General features: G+C 36.4%; 1 protein-coding gene across 2 annotated transcripts in view; it reads right to left on the bottom strand.

Annotated features, from left to right (window-relative positions):
- Window positions 1-4,679: 4,679 nt before the first annotated feature.
- Window positions 4,680-21,210, bottom strand: part of LOC142351015 (uncharacterized) — a 29,263-nt gene continuing 12,732 nt past the window's right edge. For both annotated transcript variants that reach the window (XM_075403065.1, XM_075403075.1), the window contains exons 5-6: window positions 19,309-19,516; window positions 4,680-5,470 (exon numbers count right to left, since the gene is read on the bottom strand). In XM_075403065.1, coding sequence (XP_075259180.1) covers window positions 4,755-5,470; window positions 19,309-19,516 — 924 coding nt within the window. In that variant the 3' untranslated portion in view covers window positions 4,680-4,754. The remainder of the gene's footprint in view (window positions 5,471-19,308; window positions 19,517-21,210) is intronic.

The following is a 21,210-nucleotide window of genomic DNA, read 5'->3' as shown; positions in this document are numbered from 1 at the left end:
AAGGTCTCAACCAGCTTTGCGGAATTTTACAGTTGTGCCTCGGCCACGAGAGTAGCATTTAACACGCCATTCACTGCTTCATTAGCCGCTAATGATACTCAGAATACAGAAGAAATCCTCCAGATCAACGCAAAAAACGAATTTGAAATCCTTAACTAATGCTTTCCACTCAAAAACGTAAAAAAAAGTATAGCCGTTGTTAAATACTTCTCTCATTAATTCCAACCAAAAATCATCAAACCTATATATAAACCATTTAACCCCTAATCTAAAAACGGCAGCACTCATGGCAACCCATTAACTGTGGCAAGGTATTGAGAAGCGATACTGCTCCTCATCACGCCAATTCATTACCATAACACCACCCAAAAAAGTATTCCAATATTGGACTTGCAGCAGCAAGCTCAGTCAACTCCCTGAAAAGTTCTCTTGGCAGACGCAGCGCCTAATGACCGAAATGGGAGTACAATTTTATAATGTGTAACCTCATTACAAAAACAAGGCTCATAGAAAGAGCCAACAAAAAATGCAAACAGGACTAAGTTGTGTTATCAGAAGAAAATAGATTCCACGGCTCCGTCATGGTCATTGGTTCCACTAAATCTTTATCCGAATTTCTATGACAAAAAGAAAAATAATACAACCAATTAATAAAACTCAGTTAGCATCTAAAGTCATGCCTTCACAAAAGCTTCACAAACGCGGTCCATCAAAAAGTTGGCCTACATAACAAAAATTACGCCAAACTCGATGCAACTAGTCACCAGTACAGCGAATTTTATCAGAAGAGCTAAAACCATCCAGGGTTAATCATCTCTTTTACAGCAGCAAGTACAGAAAGATTTTCCAGCTGTCGGTTCACGGAGGTGGTCTCAACATGCGTCTTGACAGTGATCGGTTCTATGAATACGAAAGATCCATCACGGTTACTGAATCTCTAGGAAAAAATCAACAGGATGCGAGCCAATAATCGAATTGTTTACTCAGTACAATGAGACAATAAAAAGATCAAACACCAAAAACTAAGAAGTCGTAGGTCAGAGAAAACTCTACAAAACTTGAGGCATATGCAACAGAAATAGCCAATCAAAAAGGAGGGTCATGCTGGTGAATTGCTCTGCCTCTAATGGCGTACAACCGTGACGTAACCAAAGCTGATTTTTTTAATGGAATTGCGCTGAGATACGGATGAGGACAAAGCAAAATTCCCTCGACCTATGCACAAGGAGAGGCTTTCACAATTGCCCATGATTTACATTGCCCAAATTGCTGATACACCCACCTTAGACACAAATTGCCAGCAGCTTCCCTGGCTATCTTGCTCAACGATGTAGAGGTTGAAAGATGTCTCTAGACTTTGCAAGGGAAACGTGCTTGATGATATAGCGGTTGAATCATGTCTTCAGACTTACAATAGTAATCTACTGCAAACCAAGGCTCAACCATTTAAGTTGATGCAAAACAAGACAAACCAAACTTCCTATGGGAAAACAAGATTCTCAATGACCAGATATTTACACATCTTGCAAACACATCTTGTTCGAAATTAGAAGAAGAAGACCACAAATACCAAGAGATAATCTGGGAACATTGAAAAGCGAAAAAGAGATGTCGCGAGGCCACTTTGAAACACCTATGCTTCTTCAACCATTGAGGAACTGATTACTCTGCTTCCAAAGTCAAGAATTGCACACCAGCAAAACTGAGCGAGTAGAAAAAGGACTACATCTCTGACATCATCATCCATAAAGACCAAGATAAGCTTCGCTCTATTGCGGACTTCAATCATATGCATCCGCGGATCTGGCAGGCACAAATGAACAACGAACCTCAACTTATCGATTGGAACCTTTGCAGAGCAGGGGAAGTAAACAGTCTTAAAGACTACCCATAAAGTCGCGGGTGTTTTGCATGAAACGCTTTCTTTTTTTCCAAGATGTCCGGTAGTGCATTTGCTTTCCTGTTATAGCTTCCTCCGATTGCATTCCTGGCCAGATTTTGCCCATTTATGGTTATGTTTGTTCATCCCGTGCCTGGACAAAATTTTCAAAGCGTCCGCAATAATCATTATGGGAAAGATAAAAAATCTTTCAAAAATAGTCTTTGGGTAGATGTTTGTTTTTCTCGGCAACAATTTCGTTTCCTTTAATTTGGTGTTTTTCAAATCGCAATTCTCTAAAATTATTTCAAAGTTTCCACAATGTCTGTGAAGCTGCTGTCAAATTTATCCTTAAATTCAATTTCTCGCTCTTCATCCAGTTTCTGTTGACAAAAATTTTGATTTTTTCGGTGTTCTACAGATGGTTTTACAGATTTCCTCAGTGCAAAGGACCATATGTTGATATTGCCACTCCTCGTTTAGGTCCTTTTCAAAAATACCGATGTTCAATCCGTATTGAGAAAATAACAGTCCCGAGCGAAGGTACCAACAACAAACAGGCCATAAATTTAGTGTAGCTTCCGTTCTTTGTTTTAACCAAAATTGACTGAAATTTCCAAAATGATTTCTTCTCTTCTATTTTGCAATCTCAAGAATATCAAGAATTTGTGTCCATGTTTTAAATCAAATCTCATACTTCAATACATGAATCAGAACGGCTTCGTATCTCTTTTTGGGTTTTATCTAGGTCTTTAGTTTGTCCAAAAACACAACGTCTTTTGAGTTTCGAGTTGCGGGAGAACACTTGTTAATGTCTTATGAACACTTCTTCTACTATCTGTTTCTGTTGATTGCGTTGACTAAGTTCCTCCACATCTGCATGATTTCCCATTTGAAACAATTTCTACTGATTTTTTATGTATTGATTCCTTTCATAAATAGTTTTTTATTGTGTTTGGTGTAGCTCTACATTTTTGTTTACTTATACAAAATTGTTGGCGCTTCAGGTAATTTGAAATCCTTTACCAGTATCCAATCATTTGTCAAAGATAAAATTCTAGTGACTACAAATAAGACAGATTGCTAAATCTTTGATTGCTTCTACTAACCTTCCCACTTCTAGAACCTCTTCTTTTTCGCCATTCAGTTTAATTATCATTTGGGTCTCATGTTTACACTGGATATAGTTGCTCATTCTTGTTTTTGAAAAAAATCGGACTTACTTAACCAGATTTAGCTAAACTTAATACAATACAACTGATCTTTGTGTAAGCTGAGAACGCATTTATTATACTTTAGAAATTCAATTTCCGGCAAGCTCGATTATTCCGTTTGCTGATATTGCATAATTCTACCTAACTTCTGGCAGCCCTGGCTGTAACTGCACAAGTAGAAATACGGTTTTCACTTTTTTGAAAACTCTGAGGTATTTGCGGTCAACCCAATTATTGTGTATGCTTTTAAACTTACTCTTCTCCCCAGTTCCTCTTATGTGAACCACTTTGATAGTTATATACTACTGCCACTGAATTCTTGTGCATCTCTTCCCGGGAAAAAATATTGTCTCTTTGAATCATTTAATTAATTGTGTTTTCAGAGCATAATCTGTTGAAATAACAATTTTTCAGGTTGTTTCTTTCCAAAGTGGAGTTGCCGTTCTGGTTTTGGAGTCTTGTTTCAAGTTGGAGTAACAATTTCAGCAATTTCTTAATATGTGTGTTTCTTGTCTACACGTTCTGCTCGTTGAACCCTGGCTGTGACTAAGTTCTGCAATCTGAAAATGATGACAATCATTAAAACCACGACCTTGTTGGTGTCCTCCATTTTGTCTTTCGTAATCCCAACGTCTTCGAGAACAGTTTCACTCCCTTATTCGGTTCCGACGCTTTTTGCGCTGCTTGTATTGCACTGTAAATTTGTTTACCAGCTTCGTGACGGCTTTAACTGAAGTTTTGGTTTCATCGCGTGCATTTTTGGCAAATTTGGTGTTTGCCTTGCAATGTCTTGCGACAGTGTTGGCAAACGCTCAAAACTAACAACCGCCTCAAGTCTCTGCCACACCAGCCGCCTCCGTAAAAATATCCGGTTTTTTGCTGTCATGTTCTCGAGAGGTTGTAAAGCATTTATTGTAATTTTCTCTCTTAACCTGCGGTAATGGGACACAAAGTATAAATATAAAGGACGCATCACATAAAATTTGAATAAGCGGAGAATAGCAAGGTGAAATGAAAAAGTTCACCCTAACTCCCTTTGGTTGTCTGTTTCCCGAGAACACCTACGGAAAATATTGAAATTTATTCAATCAGATGAAGAAAGTGATTTGATGCGTGAAAGGAAGCCAGTTGTAACCAATTATGAAAATGAAAAATTATTATATTTTTGTCCTGAATGACCTGGAGCCTAGGATTGTGTATGTCCTAGATGTTCAAAAATGTACTAAGGAAGTGTTTTTCCTCCAAAAACGCGGCTTCGAAAAAGCAAAGTAAAAAAAGCAATTGTTTGTTTGTCTTACATGAGAATTTGGTAAATTTTTCAGGTAAATTTACATGAATTTTCATTGGGTTTTAAAAGAAATTTCGCTGTTGAGCATGTGAAATTTCTTGTAAATTATCCAAGAATTTACCTGAAATCTGAAGTGAATCCCATGGAAAATCACTAGGGCCATCACTATGGCCAACACGTCATCTGCAATTTTCTCGTGTGTCACTTAATTCAACAGAAAAATTGTGAGTCAATCTCAATTTTTCGAGTGACCAAACAGGAGAAAGTGTTAAAAAAGTGAGACTTTAATGCTGAAAAATTGATCGCTGAAAATTTATTTAGATTTATATGAATGAAATTTTTTGATAAAAATTGAATAAATACGAAGCGGATATCAGTAATATTCTAATTTAAATAGAGCAATCTTTGTATCGTTGTTGTCCAAAACCAATTTGCAAAGAACTGAGTGATCTCCAATCAGCGATTCAAAATATATCCGTTTGTATCTGTGATTCGTCATTACCCTCACATCCTGAGGTCGCACAACTGCTCCGCCTTGAACAGATTCCAAGTTAATCTCATAAATTTTTGGTTTGTCGTCTCGAAGGCTGCTCGAAAACAAAAGATATCCTTCAGCTGTGGTACCTTTCTTGGGTATCCATATTAGTTTATATGTACCTTCCAGTCCAGCTAAACGAATTAAATTTGGTGTTAAGGTTAACGTATTTAAATTCTGTATGGCCAGACGAGGATCGTGACACACGTTCTGCCAGTACAACAGGTAGGTTGAGTTTACAATTTGGAAGGAATAGAAGCACGCCCTTCGAATGTGAAACTCTCTTGACAGTTCTTCATTTAAAAACTCTGACATTCGGACATCGTCATTTTCCTTATTCAGAAATACCAGTGTATCTCTATACGATAAAAACGTCGACCACAGACGCTTTGTGTTGAACGAGTAGACTCTTTGTGTAAATTTCCCACTGTTCTTGTCCACCGCAGCTATTACCAGTTTGTCCATTGTCTTCTTTTTCAGAGCCATTTGCCGTTTGCCGTAGCACACATACATAGTACCACTTTCATTGATGAGAAAACTTTTCAAACACTTACCTGAACAGGAAAAGGATTACCACCACGGAAATCAAATTTAAAATTTCAGCCGTTTTAGAGCACTGTTTTTAGCACTATTACTCCTTAAAATGAAACTTGGGGGAAAGGCAGCTTGGGAAAGAGAAATTTATGTTTCTCTGAACCCTGAACTGAAGACTATGAAATTTTAGCTTTTCATTTTTTGTCAGAATTTTTGACTGGCAGCGCCCAGGTCAATTGTTTGCTCGCTCTCAAAAGCAGCCATAAAAAATTTAATTTAAAAAATAATATTTTTGAACTTGATAATTCGTGTTTTCATAAACATTTGTTTTATTTTACTTTTATGTGAGGCAATTCGCAATTACTCAGCTATTTTTCATTTAAGTTCATGGTAAATCTAGTGTATTACTTTTCCGCAGCAAACTTTCAAAATTTGAAACCTCTGAAAAAATTCCAGATCCAAAAAATAAAAGAACAGTTGAAAATCGACCTTTTAAATGTAAGTTAAGAATACTTGATACAGAAATTCATCAAGTAAAGTTAAACTAACCAACCGTATGTAATAAGTGGGCACTTTTGACTTTCAGATTTAGATCTCCAACCATCAACCGCCAAAGCCATCTTCTACGTTGTTGAAGATAACAATAAAATTAAAGACAGTAAGAATCAAGACTCATACCAGATTAACCTTAACACTAGAGAAAAGAACTTACTAATTGTCCTCAATTGAACTAAACTTATTGATTCGATAAGTTGTTTCTTTAAAAAGGTAGCCAACCTGACTTTTTGCTGTGAGTTTAATTCCGTGAACAAACCATCTCAGGAATAATATACCCGGATCAATTGGTCAGATTTATTTCTGCCCTTAATCATAACCTTTTCAACCTGTTTTTATGCATGACCAGCTTTTTGAACAGTTACCAGTTTCCAATTTACAGTATGCTTGTAAACAAACTTATGTGCCATAAGTTTCCTCATAATTTTGCAAACTCCGCTCTCTGCATGAGAAGCGATACAAACCTTATGCCCTCCAAAGCTAATTTCTACAACCCAACAGCGACCCAACAAGACGAAAAAAGCAACTGGAGAAGCAAGAGAGACATTGGAGAAGCTCGTGACAAGACGACCTGAGAAGTGAGAGGAAGTGGAGAAGCAGGCAACTGACGAAAGAGCAAGACGAAGGAGTGAGACCAGAAGCAGTAGCCCTTGCTTGGAGAGTATTAGGGGTGCCTTGAAGCCTTACCAGTAGCCTAGTAACTCTTCCGAAAAGTTGCCGGTGAGGTGAATTGGTGCCTTTTTTGCTTTTTTCTTAGCATAGGCTGGCTTAGTGATTCCCTAGACCACTCCGGATTAGCACCCCGAAGCTTTTAAATATAGGATAAGTGTTTTTGCAACTTTTTAACTAAGCAATAACTAGCAATAAGCAATAAGTAGCAATAAAAACTAAATTGAATTGTTTAGATATATTCTAACTACCGGGACGCCGGTTAATACGAACAAAAGTTTAACCCTCCCTTAAACCTCCAAAAAAAGCCCCCAAGCCCAAAACATGAAAAATCATTTAGACCGCGACTCCGTACAGCCGCAAACAAGCACCCACTTCCATCCCCCCTCAAACGACCCATATGAACCGACCCTTTCCAACGAGAGCATAGAATTGGGTCTAGAGATAGATACGGACACAAATCCACAAAATGAAAATGGTACCACCTTTTCTAAAACCCGAAAACGGGCCCTTGATGCAGGCGAAAAAGCCGAAGCTGCTGGTAAACGCCCTAATGTAGAGCAACAAAAAGTAAACACTAATAACCAACGAATTGTTTACATTAATTTTGAGGGAGAGAGACCTCGAATAGCTACTTTTGCCAACGCCATGATCAAACTTACTAACCAACGAGACCCGGGCAGTGTAAGAGAAATGCCAATGAGAAATGGCTTCTCCATAAAACCCACAAATAAAGAATCATCGAAATTGCTTACACCACAGAACATCATACAAGAGTGTCAAAAGTACAAAGTAAAAGTTAACGCTAACAACAACATAAGCCGAGAAAAAGTAACCCCGTGCTTTGTGATCACAAAAGTTTCGCTAGATGTAAGCCTAAACACAATTAAAGAACAACTAAATGAACAAGGAATCAAATCTGAAAAAATATTTAGGGTCAAAAGCAGCGTTACAAACCAAGAAACAAGACTAGTTGGAGTCCTTACTAAAGACGAAAACCAAGCAAAAAAAGCAATCACAAATCGGGTAGTACTGTGTCTACAAAAATTCAAAAGTGAACAATCAAAACAACAACCAAAAGTAGTGCAATGTTTCAAATGCCAAGCACCTGGTCACATAGCAGCAAACTGCGATAACATGCAAAGATGCCCAAAATGTGGTGGACACCACCACGTCAAAGATTGCAATCAAAATGAACCTTGCTGCGCAAATTGCAATGAGAAGCACAGCGCTGCCTATAAAGGTTGCCAAAAGTATAAAGAAGCAACACTAATTGCACGCGCTGCGTCATATGCAGAGGCCCTCATAAACAAACCAGAAACCAGCGCAAAAAATAGCAAATGATTTTTATTGCACAAAATGCAATAAAATAAATGAAAAAACGAGAGAAAATATTAGGAAAACAATCATGGAGGACGTCACAAAAGTGTTATGTGAAGTGTTAAAAGACAACAAAATAACAGTAGACGAGGTGAAAATGAGACACAAACTAAATAAACTCAGTGAGAACAGAACTAAAAACCAGATCACCCAGCAATAAGAGAAACAACACCTTGAAACAACTTCAAAATCAAAACCGTTTAAAACAAAAAACAAAATTATTGAAAAACAAAAATCACAAAAAACACTAATAGTCACGCAACTAAACTGTCGCGGACTAAAAAAAAAACAAAATAGAAATATTAAATATATTGGAAAAACCCAAGCTGACATAGCTTGCCTGAACGAAACTAACTTAGGTAGGAAAAACCATCCAAAGGATATACCCTATAAGGAAACACTAAACACAGCCGCTTAGGATCTGCAATCTATATCAAACACCGATTAAATTACGAACTTATAGAAACAAAAACATATAAATCAGAGAGCAAACTAACACAAGAATGTGTTACAATAAAAGTACTTCGACTCTACGTAACAAAAATCTATGTATCAACACATTTAGAAATAAGAACGGACCTAATCACAAAAATAGCAAACAACGAAGTCCACTTAATCACTGGTGATATTAATGTAAAAAACCCAATGTTTGGAGCCAATGACCTAACCATTAACAGAACGGGAAAATTAATCGAACAACGGCTTGATGAGGAAAACTATATAATACTAAGTAATTATGATTGCACACACAAAGATTGTGGAACACTAGATGTACACCTAGCCAACCCTAAACTCACCAGCTTATTCGATAATTTTTATGTTTCCAAAGAAAATTCCTAGTGATCACTACCCAACTGGTAGCACCTATAACATAGACAAAACAATCGAGTCACATAAAAAAAGTTTACTGGGAAAAATACAAAAATGATATCCTACAAAACTCAGATGACCTAAACAGGAACATAAGAAACAAAATAGACTTAGAAAAGAACATAGACCAGATTACACAAAAAATCAAACTGCATAAAAAGAGAGCATATACATGAATAAACACATAGCTACAAACCACCAAATTAAAAACTGACAAGAGAAAAGCACAAACTAGAGAGAAAAAGGAACAAACTGAGAAGAAACGACGAAAGAAACACAACCCAACACCAAATAATATGCAACAAGATCAGCATACTGACAACAGAAATAGAATAAGTAAAGAAAACACAACAAGACAACAAATGAAACTAATTGACAATTTAAACCAAGCAAAGAAAGGCAATAGCTTCTGGAAAGCTGCAAAAATATTACTTAACCAAATCCAGAAAAACAACGAACAATTACAAATGAATAATCAGGAAGCTGCAGATGCATTCGCTGAAAAATTAAAAACAACAATGAAAACAAACGAATCAAAAACACATAAGGGAAAAGATCACGAGAAAACTGTATCACTAAAAATAAGAGAAACAAACTTTAAGACAATTAAACTAAATGAAGATGAAAGGAAACACACAGAAGAAAAACTTGCAACTCTCAAAAATAATTTAGGAAATCGTAAAAATACTGCACGAGGCCAAGATGGAATAAGCTATTAAATGATAAAACACTTACCATTAGAAACAATAGAAAACCTAGCACAAACAATTCAAACATCAATACAGTTAGGACATGTACCAGCCCAATGGAAAACTAAAACCGTTACAATGATACCTAAAGTAGGAAAAGATCACAAAACGCTAAAAGGATACAGACCATTATCATTAACATCTTGCATTGGAAAACTGTGTGAAAATGTAAACGAACACTTGGTAAATCAATGTGAACAATTAACCTGTTCGGTGATCAACAAAGTGCCTACAGATCTGGCAGATGCACAACAGATAACCTTCTAACGCTAACAGAAAAAGCAACAACAAGCTTTAAATGGAAAGGTGCCACAGCTGCTGCCTTCTTAGATGTAGAGCAAGCTTTTGACTCAGTATGGCACGAAGGTATCTTATATGAGCTAATTCAGATTAACACACCATGGTGGATCACAAAATGGACTAGCAGCTTCCTAAGTGACAGAAAAAACAAAGTTAAATACAAACAAGCAATTTCCAAAAGCTTCACACCCGAAGCAGGAGTCCCCCAAGGGAGCATCGTAAGCCCAATCTTGTTCAATATGTATGTAAGCAAACCAAAATGTAAAGATACATTAGTTTCACAATATGCAGATGACATTGCCATATACTAGAAACATGAAAAACAAGAAATAGCTAATAAACATTTACAAATCGGAATCAGACACTTAGAAAAATAGTGCGACAAATGGAAAATACTCCTTAACGCGGGAAAAACCATATACACCATCTTCACTAGACAAATACTGAACACAAATCTAAGACTAACTTAGGGTCAGAAGACATCAACATCAGCAAAGAAGTAAAATTTCTTGGACTTGATCTCAATTATAAAATGACGTGGATAAATCATGCAAACAAAATAGTCGCAAAAATGCAACAAAGAATCAATATGCTAAGACACCTAAAATCATAAATAATAAAATCTAAAATAATTATGTATCTTTATAAAACAATGGTAAGACCACTATACATGTATGCAAATGCAGCTTGGGTAAATGTAACAAAAAGCGATCTCAACAAGATACAAAGAGGACAAAATAAAGCCATAAGACTTGCATATAACCTACCAATGTGGACAAGCGTAGATGAACTACATCAAATAGGAAATTTAGAAATAGTAAGCTAAACAATCCAAAAATGAAGCTCGGAATACCTCGTAAGGACTATAAAACGAAATAAGGAAATTAAAAAGATAACAGAAAAACACTTAATAACTTGGAGCCAGATCAAAATGTTTCAAACTCCTTTGCAAAACATTTTATAAAGGAAACAAGAAAATAATTAAAGGAAAAGGCAGAAAAGGAAAACAAGAAACTAACACAAAACTGTAAAACAAAGGTAGATGCGGATGTCTTGGAGTATGACTCGAGACGTTAGCTGAAGCCACTCACAGTGAAAAAGAATATAAAAAAAACAAAGTAAGAACAAAATTGAAAACAAAGTTGGATGCGGATGTCTTGGAGTATGACGCGAGGAGTTAACTGAAGCCACTCAAAGTGAAAAAGAATAAAAACAAACAAAATTAGGGCAAAACTCAAACAAAGGTTGACGCGGATGTCTTGGGGTATGACTCGAGGCGTTAGCTGAAGCCATTAAAAATGAAAAAGTATAAAAACAAACAAATTAGGGCAAAATTTTAAACAAAGGTGGATGCGGATGTCTTGGGGTATGACTCGAGGCGTTAGCTGAAGCCACTCAAAATGAAAAAGTATAAAAACAAACAAAATTAGGACAAATTTCAAAACAAAGCTAGATGTGGATGTCTTGGTGTATGACTCGAGGCGTTAGCTGAAGCCAATCAAAAAAAATTAGGGCAAAATTCAAAAACACACTGCCCCGGTTAAGCTTGATTAAATTTTTTGTTTCTTTGCGTGTGTGTGTGTGCGCGCCTACATATATGTGTAAGTGGCTGGATGCTATGTAAAGAACTGATGAACCTCGCATCAAAAAGATCAGTGTGGGAGACTAGAGTGATCACGGGAATCAGTCTAAGTCTTGAAGCTGATCTAACCCCAGGTTACCAGTAAGGGAGGGCAGCATGATCACGGGAATAATGCTGTAGCCCCGATATTGACCCACACTCTAACAGCACCTTGCACCGAACATGGTTCTCCTTTTTTTTGTTTCTCTTTTTTTAGAATAAAAGACACTACAACTCAAAATATAGAATAAATGACACAACAGAAAAAAGTATATAGAATAAACGATGCTACATCAAAATTATAGAATAAGTGACACTACAACAAAAATATAGAAAAAACGGAGGTGCAGCTTTTAACTTTTAACGGCAACCACACAGTGAGGAAAACTAAAACCGACTAAGGTAAACATCTGGATCACTTCGAGGGTCATCAGAATCATAGGGGCCAACATCAGGCAGGTCATCGCAAACATATTCAGACGAGATCGTGCCAACATTATCAGTATCACGATCTCCAGCTGGCAAACTCTCAGCTTGCTTGGCAGCTGCTTTCTCGTTCTTTGCCTGCCTCTTCGCCCGCTTCTGCTCAATGAAGGCATTGCCCATTGCCAGCCCATCAGGCAACCTCGCATCAAATACCAACTTCTTGTTCCCACGAGGCACTGGACGAGGATCACAAACCTCGTCCTGTGGAGAAAGCGGGATGATGATGACCTTATCCACCACACCAGAAGAAGAAACAACAGTTGAAGAAGAAGAAAAAGTCATCTTGAAAATGATCCAAATGGCAATACTTAACTCCAAAATCTGAAACTGAACCATCAAAAAACAAAGACTTTCTCAACACTTGATTGGAGGATATCAAAAACAACCAAAGTGAGAGCCAACCTCTGATTGGCTGAAACTAAAACGGCTTTTTGAAATGACTGTCTTAACAAGAGGGACACAATAGCACCACCATCCATCTATACAACTGCAAAATGCCAAACTACATCATCGGAGCCTCCTGCCTCAGAGACGCCAAGAAACACATCCTTCTACCACTGAGCTTTGCTGCAGGAGGAGTCTCCTTCAACCACAGAGACGTCAGAAAAAGAGTGCCTCACATCATCAACAACATCAAACTCCAACACCCATCATCAACCTTCAACATCTACTACGACGCCATCGGCAACAGCCTCAGTGAGCACTCCACAAACAACTACAAAGACATGACAAGCCAAGAGCTGGGACGACAGATGACAGGACTCAACATCAGCGCAGCCATCATGCCAGATACAAGAAGAGGGGTCAAAGAACAGCTAATGCAAAAGGATCTACCAGAGGAAGTGACTCTCCTGCGGCTGAGTCAAATAGTCAAAGCAGAACACAGGGAAGCGCTGAGACTAATACTAGTGCATCCAGGGATTGAGATCAACCAAACATTGATAGAAATGATAACGTCGAGACCCGTTTACGAGTGGCTCAACAAACAAAAGCAGAAAGCAGCAGGCAAAAACAGACCATCGCTCAGAACCAAAAACCAACGAAAGAGGAAGAACAAAAATAACTGAGCAGCCTTGAGCAGCCACTTAAACCGCGTTTTCTTAAAGGCAACCAAACAAATAAAGTAACTCTCACTAGACTTGTTCTAACCACACCACTAACCACACCACCCAAGAGGGAAAATTGAAATCTAACTTGATCTTTTTTGTATTTATATATATATATATATATATATATATATATATAATTTTTTTTATATATATTTTTTTTATTTTTTTTCTTCTTCTTTCTTCCTTCAGCACGCCTCCACAGACAGTAGAAAGAAGGGACTGAAACTGCAGATGACTGATCAGTGTTGGAGACTAGACTGATCACGGGAATCAGTCTAGGTCTTGAAGCTGATCTAACTCTAACTCCAGGGTACCAGTAAGGGAGGGCAGCATGATCGTGGGAATCATGCTGAGGCCTTGATGCTGGCCCCACGCTCTAACTCCAGGGTACCAGTAAGTGAAGGCAATATGATCGTGGCAATCATGCTGAGGCCTTGATACTGGTCCCACCCTCTGTTCCCGCTTTGGAACAACCACTCACCCCCGCAAGGCGAAAATAACCGCCTCAAAAAGAGGTATAAATTACAAGCCTTTGTACCCTCAGTGCACAAGCCGGCTGCTCGTCCTCTGAAAGGGAGGTCTGGCTGTCGGTGGTGCACTGAGAGTGCCTCTCGTCCTCTTTCTATTTATAAAAATCAAAACCAATGACAAGTCACCGTACTCTCAGCGCACAAGCCGGTTGATGGTTCCCTGATAGGGGGGTCTGGCTGCCGGTGGTGCACTGAGGGTGCCTCTCTTCTTTCCTTCCTCTTTTTCTTCTTTTTCTTTTCTCTTTGTCTTTTCCTTCGTTGCTCTTCTCTAAAGACCCTACTCCTTCACTCTCTCCCCCACTCCCTCTCTCCCAAACTCCCTCTAAAACACCCTTCCTGTCACCCCCACGCGCCCTCCGTTCTTCCACAAAGCATAACAAAGACCCAAGAAACTCCAAAACCAAGTATTCCATCCAAACCAACATCCCTGCCTCCCTCCTCCAGACAAGCACCCAATTAAAACCACAAGAAACCAACGAAAATACCAAAACCGAATGCAAACCAAAGTGAAAGCGCGGTTTAAAAGGTGATGTAAACTACCACCTGAGAAATCGCAATTAGCAGCTCACTGCTAATTGAACACATTAGATTAGCGATTAACAAACCTTATGCCCTCCATCTGTACATGGTTAATTGCCACTCTTAACTCCTCACTCAGCATGAAAAGGTGAATTACCTCAACCTACTCGTTGTTCACAGCTCTTTCATTTGGACGTTTTGTGAGCTCGGGCATAATGACGCTTCAAATTCGAAAGAAAAATGATGGTACATTCACAATAGTCGCAAAGCTCAGGCTTTACCGAGTCTAGAAATCAAGTTACCGTGTCTAGAAATCAAGTAGCTTTCAGCAGACGCTTGCTCGCAAAAACAGCAATTGAATATATGTTGACAATGTCAATTATCAGAAGATTTCCTCACGCCTTCACGGACTCTTTCTTGGGACATCAGGTTGTCAAACCAATGAACCGGCTCATAATCCACCCAAGCATACGAAGAGAATGCAATGAGCCCGTGACACCAACAGTTTTCGAAAAGCCGTAAGGCAGCCGTTACCAGAGAACCATAATAAATCAAATATTCAGCAACCTGTAAATCATTAAACACTTTATCTGCAATTGTTAAATTTCTGGACCTCGCCACACCTTTTTGATAGCAACTTACGAATACAACACCCAAAAAAGGCACAACTTTTTGAGGAACCTGGAGCGTACTACTCTGTTTCAAAAAACTAAACCCGACACTCCTATCCTACCAGTGACAAAATTTCTTGTCCGTCTGTGACCATCTCTGGTCTCGAAATCCACGTATTTCAAACCGACGGCAGCCCCCGACACGCAATCTCACTCTTCTTATCGTAACAGATTATACAGTAAATTGCGTGCGGCCATTTTATCTTTTATGAGCTCAAGTTCAAAATTTTCACTGTGAACCTTTTTCGCTGTCGACATGTTCTTTTCAGACTACTAAGGAGTCTCAAGCATGCTTATTACAGATCAGTCTGTTCTTGCTAAACATAATCTGCGAATCAGTCATTTTCAGATTGAGTGCAGTCTGCTGGTGAGCTATGTTCAGTTGAAGGTCATTAGTTAAATAAAAATTCTCAGAAATACTGCAGAAGGAAAGTGGTTTCTCTCATTGGTGGATCCTTGGTTAATCTTGAAAAATAATGTTATTCTTATGTTTGATGGTTCAGTACTGCTTTGAATTGATATTTGATGAATCTTTGCTGATGTACTCTGAGACTCAGATATATGCTGCAGTAAAAATCAATCTAAGGAAATTCAAAACTCTCAAAATTGATTAAAAAGATTAGTTTTACCTTCACTAGCTCGACAAGAATTTCCGCCCTTATCATAAAAGACGAGAAATAACAAGCTAAATTGAGGTAAAGCAAAATGAACAATTTCTGCAATATGTAAATCTACTGCTCAAAAAAACACTACGATTAGAGAACCCAATTAACTGATTTATGAGCCCACAAGAAACATAGAGATCAGAACTAAAATATTTTGCGAACTACTGATTTCTTCCTTGGTATTTTGAAAAGATAAATGAGAAAGCAGATGAGAAAAAAAATGAGCACACAAAAATGAGAAAGATACAAAAGTTTGCGCTTATCGCTTAACTTTTCGGGTGGTTTGAGGCCCGAGCCTGAGCGAAGCCCTTATTGGCAACTTGGTGGATTTTCTGTCAGGAAATTTTTGCCAGATTTGTCCAGTTACAGGGCAAGCTCAACCATTTTTTTGAAGTCTGGATAAATAACCGTTGTCAAAATCCACTGTTTTTATAAAGCACCCGCCAAATCGGTTTTCTCAGCTTTTTTCACAAATATCTCAAAGTTCAAATGCTTGGTGACCTAAAAGTCTTCTCTCATTGGAATAACATTTAGATAATCAAATGAAATTGACAGACGAAAAATTGAACTAAAAAAATGACAATTTTTCCATGTTCTCTAACCCACAGATTAACGGGATTCATTTTTTAAACAGGGAGCCAGCTAACAACACCAAATACTAATTATAATTTCTGTCCTCTCCAAAAAAATATTTTCTTACCAAAAAACTTCTTACATTCAAATATCTGCAAGAACAACAATCGTGATGCCAGTGTGACAAAATTTTTTAATAAATCATTTCAAGTGATGTTGCAAAAGTCTCCCAAAATCCCACCAAATTTAGCTCTTTGAATCTAAACAACCTGATTTTCCAATTAAAAGTTTCCTTAAAAATTTACTCAGAGCAAAAAAAAATGCCTTGGGTGCGTCGTTTTGCTAAAGCTAGCAGCAAATTAAATAATTAAATAATTCACTGCTCATGGCTGCAATTAAAAAAAGCGATATTAAAAAGACTAATTAAAAATTAACTTAACTGAAGATTTTTTTATGTTAAACAAACTTAATTTTGTTTAAAAGTAGCAATTATTTCTCCTAGATAAACAATTAAACTAAGCAGCTCTTTGGTTGCACGTAGGAAATTTGTATCACTGCTAACCATTTCCTCAACTTTTTTCTTTTTCTCACACCCATTAGTAGGTGGTACATTTTATGTCTACTAGCCTATACGTTGTCTATTGAAATCCAACAATTGTTCAAACAGTAAAATTACTCGTAAATTTAAAATCCGAGTGGAAAAATTTCACGCCATAAAACAAACCATTAATTTTGGTTGCACTTTTTACAATCTCAGCGTTATATAATTCATTTTCCAGTTGACTAATGAAATCAATTTGTGAAAAATGAGGGAACAGATATGCTATTGAAAAATCAAATTAGCTCGAGTTTTTTATTTCTGAAAAAAAATTTAACAACAAACTTTAATTTAGAACACGGAATGAGCTAAAGAATTGCCTATGAGTTTTGTTACAGAAACTGCAAACAAAATTCGATAAATCGCATGACCATTAAAAAAATCATTTGCTACCGAAAAAAATAAGTGATTTTCGATTAAATCTATTTAACCGATCTAAATTAACATTCTAAAACGTTTTATACTAAATCTCGTAGAAGTATAGAAACGGACCAAAAACAAAAAATCAGACAAAAATCTGGAAGTTTTTTATTTTTAAAAATGTACGGTGTCTGAGTGATTCATAGAATTGGCTACCATCGTACACGTTAATGCAGAGGAGGAAAACACCATTCAAAGCCTCATGAGACTGCTCAGTACTGTTATTATGATGAAGCAAACAACAAACAAGACCAAATCTAAGAAGTTACTAAATTTTTTTGTCTTGTTTCTCTAAATGATTATTATTATTGGCTACAAACTAAAAAATTGAAAAACAACTATAATCCGCTTCATTGGAACGCTTCTAAGGCCTGCCCTATTTGGACTCATTCAGAGGGAAAATATAACTAGTATATTTCACAAGTCGACAAATATTTTTTTGAAAGGAAACGGCGTCAAATTTATCTTAAAAAATGTCTAAATACTGAGACCTTCGAAGAGATTCAACACCGTTGACTCATCAAGCTTGTTAGAAAACCAACAAAACAAACTCTATTTTGATTCGATGAATATATTAAATATAATTTTTGGTGCTTTTGGGTTTTTATGAAGAGTAAAAAATATTTCAATTTGTGTTAAAAAATAGAAATACTTTTTATGTCCACTATATGAATTGGTTCCAATTTACGGACTATAGAAACCTCTTGCAACCGAACCCGAGGGTCTTCATTTTCGATTTAGGTACTTGTGACCACGCGTACAATGCTTCCCTTTTTTCTTTGATGTTGAATTTGACAGAGCGTATAAAACATTTCTCCGTAAACTGCGTCAAATTTTGCTCGAGAAAAGTCAGGGTAACATTTTTCTATCCATGTCAAATTTGAATGATTAACTGGTAAGAACTTGCAAGATAACCATTGCAAGTAACGGAAATTGTAAAACTTGCAAGCAAGATCCTGCAAGACTTTTACAAGATCTTACAAAGCGACCATGGCTTACAAGGTACTTATAATTAAAACTATCATTTTCACAAAGCTCTAATAGAATATATAGTCAACTTATAGATATTTATCTTGTAAGAACTTGCAGGCTCCTGGCAGAAAATTACTAGTCCATTGGAGATATGTTAAATTTGACTTATTTCTGAGATTTTCTAGTAGTACCAGTAACCTTTAATATTGAGAAAAAATTTATAGCTACCAAAAAAATGTCAAAAAAAGGTGGTAAAAACATTTCAGCAAATAAAATTTTAGTGCTGTTACCACATCCACTGCTAAGAATTGCGAGTATTTTAGGGCGAGTTTCTTTTTAACTCAATCACTGCATTTACTGTTTTCTTGGTAGCAGTGAAATAGTTTTAACAATTTATTTTTAATTAAAGTGGAAAAATTTCATTAGGAATGCATAATAATATGTGCTCTACAATAGAGCTAAGAGACAATAGTATCTAATAAACATAGTTCGCTGCTTATTTTCACGCTACTTAATTTTGATCAAAACTGTAACTAAAATTAGATTTTAATCATATAGAATTTACAGTAAACAGAACTCGGATTTGTACTATAAGTGCTATTTAAAACCAGGCAGTTTAGGATGTACAAAATATAAAAAATTGCAAGGAATTTTTATAGAGACAATCCAGAATTTTGCAAGATTTCCGAAAGATGCAGAAACAATATGTTCAGTCTCACTTGAAATCTAACTTGCCTGCATCATTTGAAGAAACTTTTTGAATTGCTAGTTTAGTGATCAAGTGGAACAAATTTCACGTGGAACTGCGTATTTTTCTATATGTATTTTATCTATAAGTACTCTTTGCGTCTTTTTACAATTTAGAAGAGTTAAACTTCTAACCATTTGATGTCGATTCATAAAAAAGTCAATCCAAACGGAAATTGGTTTGCTATCGAAAATACTCCTCCATAAACAGTTATTTTACGATAAAAAATTGGAATTTGAGTTTACGTGGAGTATAGGATCTTAGGCAAAAAATCTTTTGCGTTAAAACAATTTTTACATCAGCCGAAAGAATTCAACCTATGTTTTGAGAAAACAAGATTGTGAAAATTAGGTGAAGGCCAATCAAAACACACTTGAGAATCTACTTGACAACGTGAAGTAACATAAAGCAGAATCCACCTACCTTTTCCAACGACAAGGTCAAGTTGGGTATTAGATGACGGCCTGAGTTGCAAATCAAACGAGCATAGGCTGTTTTGGGAGCGATAGACGAAAATTCTTTTTGTTTTGCTGTCGAAGGATGAAAGAGAAAACTTCAAATCTCCCGCTCTGTTCAGTTCATGTTCACTCCTGCTAGCACTTTCTCTGAGGAATTTCAAACTGCCTTTGGTCTGATGAGCAGAAACCATTCTACTAATTTATTTTTGGATTCCAAACATGTAAGTTCCAAGAAAATAACCAGATAGTTAAAAATTTACATGTTATCCAATAATGACGAGAACGATATGAGAAATAGGGCCTAAAATTAAGCAATGAATCAGATATAAACACTCTAATTAATGCTTAAGTAAATTGACCAGCGCGCTGTGCAGGGAAGGGGAAATGTCTGTCAAAAATACCTGCACAATTTTGTTCAAATTTCATTACCTACCCTTTTTTCCAGAAAAAAATATTGCAGATAAAAAGTCATTGAAAAATTTCCTGAACTATTTTACTTCTATGTTTAGTCGTTTTAAATAGTAGAAGAATGTTTAAATTAAGAAAAATTCATGCACTTTCCGTCCAGAAAGAAGTAAATATTTATCGCGAAAAATTCCTTAAATGATGCGTGTTCTACGCTTGTATTATAAAAAAAACTTGTCAAGCTGAAACCTATGCGTCTGAAATTGCGACTATCATTCATTTGATTTAGCTGCAGAAATTTCGTCTAAGATAAAAATTTGGTTTTCCTTTTCAACTTTATTTTTGCTGCAAGAGATCAAAAGAATTTTAAAATGTTTCCAACAATTTGTTTGCATTGTTGCTATAGAGGCGTCCTTCGAGTTTGAGGTCAACTTCAAAATATTCCTTTTTTAAAAAGAACTATCATAGAAAATTACACAAGATAAGAAGGAACCATATTCTGTTCGAGAAAAAATATATATTTAGGAAGCAACATAAAAACTTTGAAAAGAAAGGAAGCAAAAATCCATTCGAAAAATGAAATAGTTTAACATAAGGCAAACACAATTGAAAAAGTTTTGAAGTTTGTTGGAAGTCTTTGGTGATATTTGCATGTGTCTGTGATACAGCGTTGGATAGTGATAGGGTTTTTTCACTAATTGGGGAAAAGTGATCTATAATTATCTCTCTTGTCTTTCATAAAAAATGACCTATTAATGATTCCGCACCGAAAATTCGGGGTAATTTTATACTACAGTTATTAGAGCAGTTTTATTGGTAATCCAGTTGATGGTTCGATTTATATACATTTTTCATCCTTGTTTCAGGATAATTCCGGTGGGAAAAATCGATCTGAACAGTCTTGATGTTCTGGATTTTTCCCTAGAAACGCCAGGTAGCCTCCATTTATTACTGCAGTCACTGCCCCTCAAGTTGGGAAAAATTTTTTTATGACAAAATAATTTTGAAACAAATGTGAGAAATCCAGTTGTATTCGATTGAAGTGGAAATCGCCAAAACGTTGAGAAAATATGGAAATTTTTTCTAATTTTTTTCATATCTATTACTCTATCATATGGCCACTGACGTTTGATTCTCTTACCATTAAAAATGAAAACCAAGAATTTTGACAAACACAAAGTTTCTATCATATCACCAAAAAGATCTTAACTACATTTTATTTCTTGGCCGTTATGAATTGTTATGAAAAACTGCATGTAAAATTTATTTTTCTGGTTTTCAAACGTAATTCTCATATGATGCAAATGGTACAGATTTGTAATTTTGAGGTTTTGTGGGACAATTTGCAGAAAAAAATAGTAATAATATCTCTTCACGTATTATCACCTTATGGCATTGATGTCGCCGATGGGAAGTCAACACGATAATCGTGTTCATGGATACATACAAATGTTTTCCATAA

Source organism: Convolutriloba macropyga, chromosome 1, assembly GCF_964194025.1.
Source record: "Convolutriloba macropyga chromosome 1, txConMacr16.3, whole genome shotgun sequence".
NCBI classification, from domain to species: domain Eukaryota; kingdom Metazoa; phylum Xenacoelomorpha; order Acoela; family Convolutidae; genus Convolutriloba; species Convolutriloba macropyga.
This window is presented reverse-complemented; position numbering and strand designations above follow the sequence as displayed.